The sequence below is a fragment of the Dermochelys coriacea genome, chromosome 1 (genome assembly GCF_009764565.3).
Source record: "Dermochelys coriacea isolate rDerCor1 chromosome 1, rDerCor1.pri.v4, whole genome shotgun sequence".
Lineage (NCBI taxonomy): Eukaryota > Metazoa > Chordata > Testudines > Dermochelyidae > Dermochelys > Dermochelys coriacea.
Window position 1 is genome coordinate 192,049,337 of NC_050068.2, and position 13,235 is coordinate 192,062,571.

Consider the following 13,235-nt stretch of genomic DNA (forward strand, 5'->3'; position numbering starts at 1 on the left):
CTCCGGGACTGGAGTACCCACGGGGAAAATTTGGTGGGTGCAGAGCACCCTGGCAGCTCCCCGCCCCGCACCCGGCCCCAGCTCACCTCACCTCTGCTCTGCCTCCTCCCTTGAACGTGCCGCCTGGTTCAGCTTCTCCGCTCCCCTCCCCAGCTTCCCGCGAATCAGCTATTCGCGCGGGAAGTCTGGGAGGGCTGAGAAGCAGGTGGCAGCTTCGCGCTAAGACCCAGGGAGGCGGAGGTGAGCTGGGGCGGGGAGCGGTTCCCCTGCACACATCCCCCGCCCGGGGTTACCTGCTGTGATACGGGCGGCCCTCCTCGTGCCCTGCCCCCCCCCAGCTCACCTTTGCCTACCTGGGCCTGAGTGCGAAGCCGCTGCTTGCTTCTCAGCCCTCCCTGGCTTCCCGCGCGAACAGCTGATTCGCGGGAAGCCGGGAGGGCAGAGAAGCAGAGCGGGCCGGCGCATTCAGGGGAGGAGGCGGAGATGGAGCAGAGGTGGGGAGCTGCCGGTGGGTGCTCTGCACCCATCAAATTTTCCGCGTGGGTGCTCCTAAGGCGCCACTTTTGGCCGGTTGTTAAATTTAGAAACCCTTTTAGATCCGGTTGTCCCCTCACAGGTTCTCCCCTCACAACCAGTTCTAAAAGGGCTTCTAAATTTAACAACTGGTTCTAGCGAACCGGTGCGAACCAGCTCCAGCTCACCACTGCTTATTACCTTTCAAATAGACTAGACTATTAAATCACCAGTACTTTCCTAACAAATTCTTCTAGAGCTTTCTAAAAAGCAAGCAAGGACCTAAATGGGTCTTCATTCTGAATAACCTCTCCACACAGTCCAATTGTTTCCACTTATGGCCAGACAACCGTAACCACATCCCAGAAAAGCCCTCCTAAGCCTACAGTCAGATAGAAAAATGTCATGAGAACTGGCCAGCAAGCAAAGGAAGAGAAAGACATTTCCTTAGAAAATCAGTGGCTGCCCTGTGTGAGCTGATTCTGGTTCATGGAGCTCAGGTTAAGAGGCTGTTCAATTGCAGTGTAGACATTCCAGCTTGGGCTGGAGCCTGGGCTTTAGGACCATGTATGAAGTCGCCCTTGAAAAATTGTAATTCAGTGATATTAATAATTATTGAGAGATGTGTGTATGGGTAATATTTAAGAAATACTGTAACTATATTGAAAACTAGACCCTTATAGCCTTGGAGCAGAAGTGAGTCACCAGAGAATCAAATGCTCAGTAATGACCCATTCAGACAAGAGGGAGCTGTCAACCCTCTCTGGCTAGCTGAATATGTAATGTATTGCACCCTTGCAACAACTCAGAAAAACCAATGGAAACCCATCAAAGACACACTATAAACAAGGCTCTATCAAATTCATGTCTATTTGCATAAATTTCACAGTCACGGCATTTTAAAAATCTTGAATTTCAGTTTCAGATAATTAAAGCTTACATTTCACAGGGCTTTAACAAAACAGGAATACATATTTTAAAACAGCAAAATATAAACATGTAAAGCCCATGATGACACCCCAAAAGGTGACAATCATCCCATACCAGGCCACCCTTACTTCTGTGCTGCTGCTGGCAGAGGTGCTGCCTTCAGAGCTGGGCAGCGGGAGAGTGCCAGCTTCTGGCCAAGTGCCCAGCTCTGCCAGAAGCAGCACAGGCATAAGGGTGGCAATACCATACCCACTGCACTCTTTTTTGTGCTCTGCTGCTAGCGGCGGCACTGCCTTCAGAGTTGGGCACCTGGCCAGCAGCTGCCGCTCTCCAGCTGCCCAGCTCTGAAGGCAGTGCAGAAGTAACAGTGGCAATACCGCAACCCCCCTACAATAGCCTTGCAATCCCTTTTTGGGTTGGGACCCCCAGTTTGAGAAATGCTGCTATAGGGTAAAAGTACACAAAAGACTAGATTTCATGGGTGAGACCAGATTTCACAGTCTGTGACATGTTTTTCATGGCTGTGAATTTGGTGAGGCCCTAACTATAAACATCAAAACCACTTGGGAGTTAAAAGGAACAATATGACAGTGAGGGGCCCACCCTGGCTAAGAATAAAGACAAAAGACAGATTCACTATATCACGGTCCAGAGAAGACACCTGGCACTCATTCACTGAGAAGGTATGACAGCGAGTAGGGGTAGTTTATGAAAGATGAGGTCCTGGTTCCCTGGGGCAGCGAATGCTACAAAAGACTGAACTTTGGGATGAGAACTGACTCTATTAGGTAAAGAAGGTAACTATTAATAAAGTGTAGGCCCTAGTTCATGTTTTATTATTTTGTTTTGTATATAACCATTTGTTTCCATCACTTTGCCTTCTTTCTATTTTGATCTCTATTCTTTCTTAAAGAAATTAATTTATTTTACTATAATTGAACTCAAGTGCTGTGTGTGATTCAGGAGTGGTGGGCTAAGATAAAACTTAGCAAACCGGGCTACACTCTTCCTTTGGGAATGGAGGATCTGGGATTTATCCAGGGGGACACTTTGAAGGGATTCTGGGGCTGGGGTACATCTATTGTCAACCAGCAGGACTGGTCCCAGAGGAGAGTGCCTAAGTGACTGACAGGCTGGTTGTGTTAGGGATGTGACACCCAAGTGGCATGCAGGAGAAGGGTGTCAATAAGGTGACTGACAGCCTCGGGTGCCCCGAGAAGTGTTACGTCACTATATAGACATGTATATGCTCCCAAGGGGATCCTCACCTTGTCCATAAAATAAAATTCTTAGTAGTATTGTGTTCTGACTACTTCAATGGAAGGAGGATGCTCTGCTTTTAGTGATTTGCTATCAGTAGAGCTGCAACATCTGTAGGGAATTTGTCAGGATATATTCCGCCCCCCGTAAGTTAGCCTTAGCCCTCCAACTAGACAGCAGGTGGGGAACACACCCCTTGACGGTCAGACAGTAAAGGAGTCTAATGGAATAACTGTGAGACCGGGTTGAATGTCAGCCTTTCTAGTGTTCTAATATATTGCCAGTTTCCCAGAATTGAAAGCACTTGCAACGTTGTGGCTGGATTTCATAAAATAAAGAGGGCTGCCTGACATTCTGAAAACAAAAAAACAAGGATGGAATGAAGCAGACAAGTTGTTTGTTCTTCCCTCTGTACTTTCCCATTTCTATAGGGCCTGTTTCTCACTCTTCTGTCTTACGAGAGAAGCACAGCTGTGGATGGAAGCTGGAACAATTTAATTACTAATGGTAAACTTAAGGTTGCCACTCAGACACTAGTGGTGGGGAATGATAGGTGCCTGCCAGACATGGGAAAAGGAACATGACATGAAAAGGAAAGCCATTTTCTTTTCTTTTCCCAATACTTCTTGTGGTGGAACAAGGGCAGGCTGTTTCTCATGCATACCATAACAGATGGCAGACATTAGGACATATCATAGGAGGGGCTCTCTCTTATAAATCAGGAGCTTTCTGTCAAATGCTGCAAGCATAAAACAACTACAAAGCTAATAAATTCTGTATTAGACTAAATAATACTTCTGCTTTAAGTACAGCCCCACACTAGCAGACATCAACTTATTTTTCTTAAAAAACATCAAGTTTTTTCCAGTTTGTCAGCATTTTAATATTCAGTACACCTTAAGAACTTCATGTCTTCCAAATGCTGCTCAATTTTAAAATAATTTAGCCTAAAATATCCTTAAAGTATTATCCCCATTTCACACACGGAGAAACAGAAAGATGTTGCAACTTGTTGAAAGATACACAGCAAGGCAATGAAGAACAGGGATTCCTAAACTCAAACTCTGAGCATGCTTCCTCACTGATTAAAAAATCTCTCTTTCTAGAAAACAACACCTCCAATAGCACTGCCAGAACAGAAAAATGAGCAGTCTTCCCAGCTAACCATAATATCCCCAGCAGCACAAAATGCTTTAAATAAGAAAACTTCAAAATATTGGACAATCTTAACATATATTGGTTGATGACAAGAGGATACAAAACGAACTGGTATCTTTCTAGCAGTATGACCCATTGTTCAATTTACTCTCAGAATGAACTTGAGGTTTCCAATTATCCATTATCACCTATAATGATCCTTTTCCTATAAGATCCTCATTGTTGCAGGACTCTATTCACAGCCTTTATGGACTTCAGCATGTTTATTACTTGTAGGTGGGGTAACCAGTACCCTTGACTTCAATGAAATTACTCAACGGCTTAAAATTATACATATACTTAAATATCTTGCTAAATTGAGGCCTTAATAGGGAAGATGTAAAAATGTATGGCGTTATTAATCTGTCTGATTCTTTAGGCTTTGCACATTTTCACTGCAGCACAAAAACAGTAACCTGAATTTTAGATCCAGACTCTAACCATTAGAACTACCAATGTGTATAATTTTGTTTCTTGGAGTCCCTTTTAAAAGATTGGCAGACTGGCATCCTTTCCTTGGCTCAATTTCCGCAATACTTACAGTACAGATATGGCTCTGTAGAGACAAGTTTCAAATATCCTGGCAAGTGTGAGATGTTCTGTTTTTTATCCCCAAAATACTTTCACAAAATAAAATGTAAGGCAGGAAGGTGCGTTATCCTCTGCCAACCACTGCCTGACTTCTGTATGGAATTTGCTCTTGAGGAGACGGACAGGAAACACTATGGATAAAAGACATCATTTCCGCAAGACATGAGAGGGATCCTACAAAGGAAGGATAACTCTTCAGTCCTAAAATTTAAGTTTAAGCCTCTGAGCCAATTATTTCCAGGCAGGAAAGCCTTTCTGCCACAACTTCTATTAATCTGTGCCAAAGTTCATGAGCACTGTCCTTTTGTCATTTCCACATATTCATTATTTCATTTTCTTTTTCACTAATTTTCATCCCTATTTTTTTCAAAATGCTTTAACTTGGTTATGCATAAACCAAGTCAATGATGGTATTCAGCTACGTATGACAAAATTTATTTGCACATCTGGATATTTAACATGGATATAGTTTTATACAACTTTCATAAAGACAAAAATCACTCGTGGACTGAGATAGAGTATGGCAGGTCTCCATCTCAAAGTAATTCTTAGGAAGCTGCCATTGAAAATAGTGCAATGGTACAGAGGTGCTAATTCAGCTTTCACAATTGTGTCACTACCACATAAGTAGAATACATAAATGGTCCTTCCAGTAAACAGCAAGTTGGGGAAGCGAGACAGGGCCGGGGGGAGGCAGGAGCGGGGAATGTTTATTTTTTGTACTTGTACAGTTTGGTTCTATCCAAAGAAGGCAGGTTAAAATCATTTTGTCAAAATCTGTAGTAAAGTTCTTTCCCAGGAAGCATGAAGCTACAACCAAGTATTAGATTGCATTAGCACTGAATTATTTCTGGTGCTGCTTCTGCCAAACTAGAGCATACAATCCATAGCTTGCTATTGAAGTCTGAGCAATTCCGTAACTGAAGTGTTTATATGCTAGATTAGGCTTCAGCTGGTTAGGCTTCAGAGTGTTATCATTCCCGCCGTGGATGATAACGAATATGCACAAAATAGCACTGTCTTTTCGATCGCATGAACACTTAAGGTAAAAATGCTTCTCGTTATTACAAGAATGGGAAGATTGCAAGCTGTGGTAAAATTGCTTTCTTCATCTACAACTTTTGTGGTAGCTTGGAGGCAAAAACAATTTCCACATATGCAAAAAAAATCACATCTTGCTATGTAAGCTAACATGGTCTAAAATTCCACTGAACACTCAAAAAAACCCAGTTAGAAATTCTGCTCCATGGCCTGGTTACCAGCGGCTACCTAATAGCACTATAATCAACCAACCAAAACCCCTGTAACTTTCATCTTAGGAGAATCTTGGCTCCGTTGGCCCATCTACTTTCAGCAAGTTCCTATCCATGTTTCAGCAATGGTGCAGTAACAGTGCCATGCACTAGTACCACAAAAGGTTTTCATGGCATGGCATTAAACACAGTGTCTAGACTAGTGATTTGCACTGGTGCTAGCAGAGGTGCAATCGCACCACTGTCACAATCTGGGTACATATTTTTCTAGTGTAGCCCAAGGCCTAAAAGTGGATTGGTATGTACCAGATTGCAGCAATAGTGCAGTTGCACCTCTGCTAGCACCAGTGCAAATCACATCCTCTCTCTCTCTCTAAAAATCCTTCCTGTGAAAATACCATTACACCAGTGATGAAGAATGGGGGAAATTAGATTTATTTCAGAGTGTTGCATTTTTTGTAAGTTAAAATGCAAGGCACTGAAGTCTACAATAATGTTAATGACAAGGGGATGGGTTTTTTTTCTTTTTTTTAGGAGGTGTGAGCAAAGAGCTTTATTTTAAAAATACTATTTTCTCCCCCTAGCCCCACACAAAACAATGTGAGGGAATATTTGCAAGACTAAGAGAACTGGCTGTTTAACCAATCATGAGAGAGTATATTATGCAAGAGTTGTGCCCCATTGCATTCAATCCTGCCTTGTATTACAGTAGATTGGAGCCTTATTGTGCCAGACAATGTACAAAAACGATACAGGAAACAGTCCTGATTTATAGGTGAGAAACAGGAGAAGAGAGAGATTAAATCCACACAAGCAACTCCACAGCCATGCCAAGAATCAAACTCAGATTCCCTAGTCCACGTCCAGGGCCCAAATCACAATGCCATCCTTTCCTCTCTTCTCCCCTGCTCATCTAATTTCAGTCCTGGGTTTCTCCCAGGCCGAGATAGTTCCAGGTCTCTTTCTTTTCTCATCGTGGGTAATGGACATTTTACATTCTGGAGCACTAGCACTACTTGTGCCTCACAAGAAGATAGCCCCGTAGTCAGAGAATATCTGTGTTAGCCAAATTTCTAACACATATGCTCTGGGAGGCAAAAAAAAAAAAAAAAAAAAGGCACGGAATCTTTAATGATTACAAGGGGTCAACAGATGGCACCGGCAAGCACCCAACTGAGCCCTGACACTATTGAATTTAATTTAATACTGCCTCAGAGGAAATATGCTGAATCATCAGCATCACTTTAGGCAGCATTTGGGAGGAGAGGGAAGGGGAGGGGAGGGGGAGCAGAGAAGGGGAAGGGTGTTTCCCATCCTATTGCAGAATAGGCAAGAACTTGCTTAGCTCATGAGATAAGCAGAAAGTATAATCTTACATAAACAGAACTATTAAACAAGATACTGAAGATTACTTCTCTCAGCTAGCTAAAGAATTACATTTATTTGCATTACATGCCCAATCTTTTTTGTTAACTTTTCCTTCCTCCTCCAGAATATTACAGCTATGATTTTATGACATTTTACTTCACAATTTGCATGATTCAATATATTTTTTTCTTTTTTTAAAAAAACTTTCTATTTTCTTTAAGCCTCCCAGGGCACTACTGGAGAAGATTTGTATTCTCTCACTTACATATTTGTTTTTAATTTAAAAAATTTCAAACTTTGGTAAAGCCATAAGTATGAGTACTGAAAGCATTCTGAAAAGATTTTTTTAAAATCCATTTATAAATCTATACTCACGACAAAACTAATTAAAATATTTTAACCTATATTTACTAACACCATCTTGCATTGTAAAAAACAAGTATTTTAAATAAACTTACTTTTCAAATAAGAAAGCTCTCTTTAGGCAGCTTGTTTACTTTCTGCTTTGCACTTAGCTGGAAAATTAAACTAGACTTGCCATTTTCATTTGCTGATTAGCATACACAAGTACAATGCTGCTATGTTTTGATTCACAGCTCTGTCAGGGAATATATAAAAGTGCTCCAAAAAGTGTTAAAACGTGGAAAAAAATAAGGATTAATTTCAATTTGTCATAAAGTTTGAGATTAAAAGAGAACAAGTAGGAGAGAGAGAAAGAAAACATCACTCAGACATTCAATTTTTATCCTCTTATCCAAATATTTAAGGGGCTCACACCATACAGTCTGAGAATCTCAACTGCCTGATAGCATCCCTTTAAAGTGAAGCTGTTTGCACAGCCATAACTTATCACCATTTCACCTGAAGCCTGGCCAGTGACCAGCTTTAGACTGGTCTTTGGCCAATAAGAAAAATAAAACCTATTAAACTGATTTCATGCTTAGGTTAAAAATGTGACTAAAGAATCTGCAAGTTGAGCATTATTGATAGTTGCAGCAGCACTGATATATAAAGTGAATGCAGGCCTGAGGAAGGAAACAGGTAGGGAAGCCTAATAAAGTTTAAGCATATTTACATGTGTCACTTCATAGAACAAGGAGGCAACAGGACTACTCTCTGTGCAGCTTTAGTGAGCATGCAGCTGGAATGTAGAGTTCAGGCTCAATACATGAGAGACAGCAGTGATGTGGAAAGAGTTCAGAGAAAATCAACAAAAGTTATTAGGGGCTGTAGGTTTGACTTAGAAGGAAAGTTTACAAGAACTAAAAATGTGTCCGCAAAAAGAAAAGGAGTACTTGTGGCACCTTAGAGACTAACAAATTTATTAGAGCATAAGCTTTCGTGAGCTACAGCTCACTTCATCGGATGCATTTGGTGGAAAAAACAGAGGAGAGATTTATATACACACACACAGAGAACATGAAACAATGGGTTTATCATACACACTGTAAGGAGAGTGATCACTTAAGATAAGCCATCACCAACAGCAGGGGGGGGAAAAGGAGGAAAACCTTTCATGGTGACAAGCAGGTAGGCTAATTCCAGCAGTTAACAAGAATATCAGAGGAACAGTGGGGGGTGGGGTGGGAGGGAGAAATACCATGGGGAAATAGTTTTACTTTGTGTAATGACTCATCCATTCCCAGTCTCTATTCAAGCCTAAGTTAATTGTATCCAGTTTGCAAATTAATTCCAATTCAGCAGTCTCTCGTTGGAGTCTGTTTCTGAAGCTTTTTTGTTGAAGGATAGCCACTCTTAGGTCTGTGATCGAGTGACCAGAGAGATTGAAGTGTCTACCAATGTGATATATGCCATCATGTGCCAGCAATGCCCCTCTGCCATGTACATTGGCCAAACTGGACAGTCTCTACGTAAAAGAATGAATGGACACAAATCAGACGTCAAGAATTATAACATTCAAAAACCAGTTGGAGAACACTTCAATCTCTCTGGTCACTCGATCACAGACCTAAGAGTGGCTATACTTCAACAAAAAAGCTTCAAAAACAGACTCCAACGAGAGACTGCTGAATTGGAATTAATTTGCAAACTGGATACAATTAACTTAGGCTTGAATAGAGACTGGGAATGGATGAGTCATTACACAAAGTAAAACTATTTCCCCATGGTATTTCTCCCTCCCACCCCACCCCCCACTGTTCCTCTGATATTCTTGTTAACTGCTGGAATTAGCCTACCTGCTTGTCACCATGAAAGGTTTTCCTCCTTTCCCCCCCCTGCTGTTGGTGATGGCTTATCTTAAGTGATCACTCTCCTTACAGTGTGTATGATAAACCCATTGTTTCATGTTCTCTGTGTGTGTGTATATAAATCTCTCCTCTGTTTTTTCCACCAAATGCATCCGATGAAGTGAGCTGTAGCTCACGAAAGCTTATGCTCTAATAAATTTGTTAGTCTCTAAGGTGCCACAAGTACTCCTTTTCTTTTTGCGAATACAGACTAACAGGGCTGCTACTCTGAAACCTGTAAAAATGTGTCGTTTGTCTAAGCCACACAAGGGGATGATGAAAGGTTCATGGAATAAATGCAATGAAACCTGTTTCAGGCGACCATCCAAGGAACAAAATCTAAAACCAAAGGAACAGAACACCAGTCAAGTGACTAACGGATGGAGAAGAATTATTTAGAGTAGTTCCAAGGAGACAGTTTTAACCCATGAGTTCTGGGATGAAATTAAGAAAAGAACAGTTATTGGCTGAATATCCAGAAAAACCTCCAGACAGTGAGCTATAACAGGCTGTGGAATGGTCTTCCAAGAAAAGATATGCAGACTTGGAAACACACAATAGGTTAGAGGAAACAATCCTTCTCTGGCTTGATGGGGACTAATAGGTCTTTTCCATTTTGGGTATCTAAGATTTGTATTCAAGTTAAGTCAGTATTTCACAGAAGTAGCTGTATTAAAAAACAATTGAAAGTTATGACTACACATACTAGAGAACTAATTATTTAATTTGTACAAATTTAGAAAATTCTTTGTAGATTCCCAAAATTTAAAAAGTTAACAATTTCCACATTGAATGAACCTGCATAATTGTATTAAAAGTATACATTATTAATTTATTTGGACAGGTGTCATATTTATCATTCTGCATAGTGTATGTTGTGTATTTTGTAAGTGAAGTCTCAATAAAGTTAAACTGCAGCAATCTGCTCTTATATTTTTTTGCTGAAAAGGAAAAATATCCTTGATTTTTTGAGAGAATTAGTGAGGGTCTAATATGAACACATTTTAAAACAAATAACTTACGATGGAAGGCTGTGGAAAAATCAAATGAACACCACCTTTTTAACAATAGATAACATAACCACAATAGGACATTGTAGTCCAAGATACATGTTGTGATAATTGGTGTATCATGACTGCATACCCAGTGTTCACTCTGCTTTACTTGGCATTTAACGCACCCAAAGTATCCCACATACCTTTTCAACAAATCAGGTCTTTCTACTTTATCACTTCATGTTGCTAATCAAAGATATCTCATAAAACAAATGCATTCTTAAGGTGAAGTTCTTGAGATAATTATTTGCTACCATATATAAATCAAGTAACCCACCTATCACCAGTGCATGTTACAGAGCTCCTCCTTTATGTTAATTATTTGAATATATTTTGAAGATCAAGGACTAAATAGCACAAAATTAGTGAAGATAACTTTATTTACCTTTGTCTTTTCACCAATAACATTTCTCTCCAGCTCAGCTATTTTCCTGTTCAGATGATCCAATATTTCCTTCTCTTTCAGAAGTTCAGTTGTTTCAGATTTCTGTTCCCCATCCAAAAGAGCACATTCCATATCCAGCTAGGAACACAAAACATTTCTCAAAAGCAGTCCAGCTTATAAAGAAATCTTTGTACACTTTTTTTTGTTACATTTTAAAAAGCAGTGTTGATGCCACTAAGCATGAGCTTCTACATGTTACAAGGAGATCACAGATATGTAAAAAGGAAAACCTCACCATAAAATATTTTAACAAACCAACGTTTAAATATTATTTGTTCAACACTTATTTTCTAATTCTCCACTTCTTTGCTTCCTTCTGTATGATATCGTACCTACTACTTGCGCTAGCCTCTGCACTAACCACTTTTGGAACAGCTGCTTCTTTCCTGTTGTTACTAATTAGAGACAGGACAACTTTAAGGTCCGTACAGCTTGGTTTGCAAGTGTGAGATTCCAGAAACCAAGAGTGCTTCATAGTCTTGCCAGCACAAGGGTGAGGAGTTTTAAAAAGAAATTATCTCACATCCTTACCCTTTAAATGGCTACATGAGATACAGTACTCCCAAGTGAGAAAAGATTCTCAGATGAATCCATCAACCATTCAATAATCAGGACTATTCTAATTACATTTAGGGGCATAGTAGTTAGAACTAGAAAAGGCCAAATAGACCATGTTATCCAGCCTCCTGCAAGGGAAGAAAATAGTCCCCATAGTACGGAAATATCAGTTAATATGATACTGCACTTAATTTTGGCCAAAAGGCAGAGATTTAAAGGCTATGTGGATGCATGAGACTCCTGTATAATTTATATAGATATACACATACACACACACACATAAAACAAGATACATGCATATATACAATTTTAGCTATTTAATGAGCATGACTTTTAAAATCAAAATGTGAAAAGAAACAGGAGACCTCATTTCTTGATACCTCTCTTGACGATTCATCCATCTGGTCATTTAACTCTTTGATCTTCTGTTCAAGTTCCTCTAAGTTATTTAGTATTGCTATGTGTTCTTCCTCCAGCTGACCAAGTTCCTGCTCTCTTTGCTCATCACTTGTGCATTCTGGTGTCTGCAATTAGTCATTAGGCGATGTTTATTAATAACATTCCAAAGAAGTACATTTTTCTCCTTCCTCTCACTCTGTGTTCAACTACTTTACTCAACTGTTGCGTTGCCAAGAGTTCTGCATGTATGCTTCCTAATTGACACTTCACTTGTAAATATTGGGTACCGAACTTCATACTATCCGATGAAGTGAGCTGTAGCTCACAAAAGCTTATGCTCTGATAAATTTGTTAGTCTCTAAGGTGCCACAAGTACTCTTTTTCTTTTTGCGGATACAGACTAACACAGCTGCTACTCTGAAACCATTCATACTATATCAAATCTTTTCTCATTAACTCTTCTTGTTAGCTGTATACTTCAGACACTTCATACATTGTGTTATTTTGGTTGTAATAATCCAACATTCTCTCTTCCTAAGTAAAACAGATACAGGAAGATAAATTTCTCCTTTTAAAAAGTATACTTCAGCTCTATATATAAAAAAACCTGGATATTACAGCATTTCATAAACAAGTGTCAAAATGAGTGGCTTTTGTAAGATGGGTGCACAATTAGCATGGCAAACAATCTTTAAAATCCCTCTCTCCTGCCTCAGTTATTTATTGGACAATTATGACAGATATAAAAAGCAACGTTAAAGATATTTTGGGAGTTTATTTTACCCAGGAAAGCCTTGTTCCAAAACAGCAGCTAGTTTTTAAAGTGCTACTGCAAATTATCCTGTTTTCTAAAGGCTGAAGCAATAGGGTCAAATTACTTTTTAAGGTCTCTCATTCATTGTCTCCAGACAGAATTAGAATCAGATCCTGTCTCTCAGTCCCTTGCTGTAAGTGCTATACCATATGGCCCTCTTCAAAACCCAGTGAAGCTCAACTACCTAATTACTATTCTGAGGGCAGACATTTTAACAAGAGATCATGTGCAAATCTGACCTTGATATTTGAGAACAATGAACTGCATTTCATTAACACGCAGGTGCCTGTTACTGCTCTTCTCTTCCTTTAGCAGAACACACTTTACCATGAATGAATGGTATTCCTTACTTACTAGTGCTAGTAATCCTAGCAGGAAAGCCTCTTTTTGTCCGGTATCCTGTTTGGCTAATGCTGACATAACATCTTCAATTTCAACTTCCCAATAGAGATTAAAAATAGGATCTTTCATTTATGGAAAGAAAGTAATAGTCATGAGCATGGAAGGGTTTCAAGAGCATAATAACTTGTACATGAAGTGTTTCAATGTAAATTTCAGATAAAGAAAGGAGAGAATCAATATGTTAAGGTGTAGATACAGGGA

At 39.9% G+C, this 13,235-nt stretch overlaps 1 protein-coding gene across 9 annotated transcripts in view; it reads right to left on the minus strand.

The window, feature by feature from the left end:
• PHLDB2 (pleckstrin homology like domain family B member 2) overlaps window positions 1-13,235 on the minus strand; it is a 114,226-nt gene that overhangs the window by 48,572 nt on the left and 52,419 nt on the right. For all 9 annotated transcript variants that reach the window (XM_043510427.1, XM_043510456.1, XM_043510449.1 and 6 more), the window contains 2 exons: window positions 11,800-11,943; window positions 10,802-10,939 (listed from right to left, as the gene is read on the minus strand). In XM_043510427.1, the coding sequence (XP_043366362.1) occupies window positions 10,802-10,939; window positions 11,800-11,943 (282 nt within the window). The remainder of the gene's footprint in view (window positions 1-10,801; window positions 10,940-11,799; window positions 11,944-13,235) is intronic.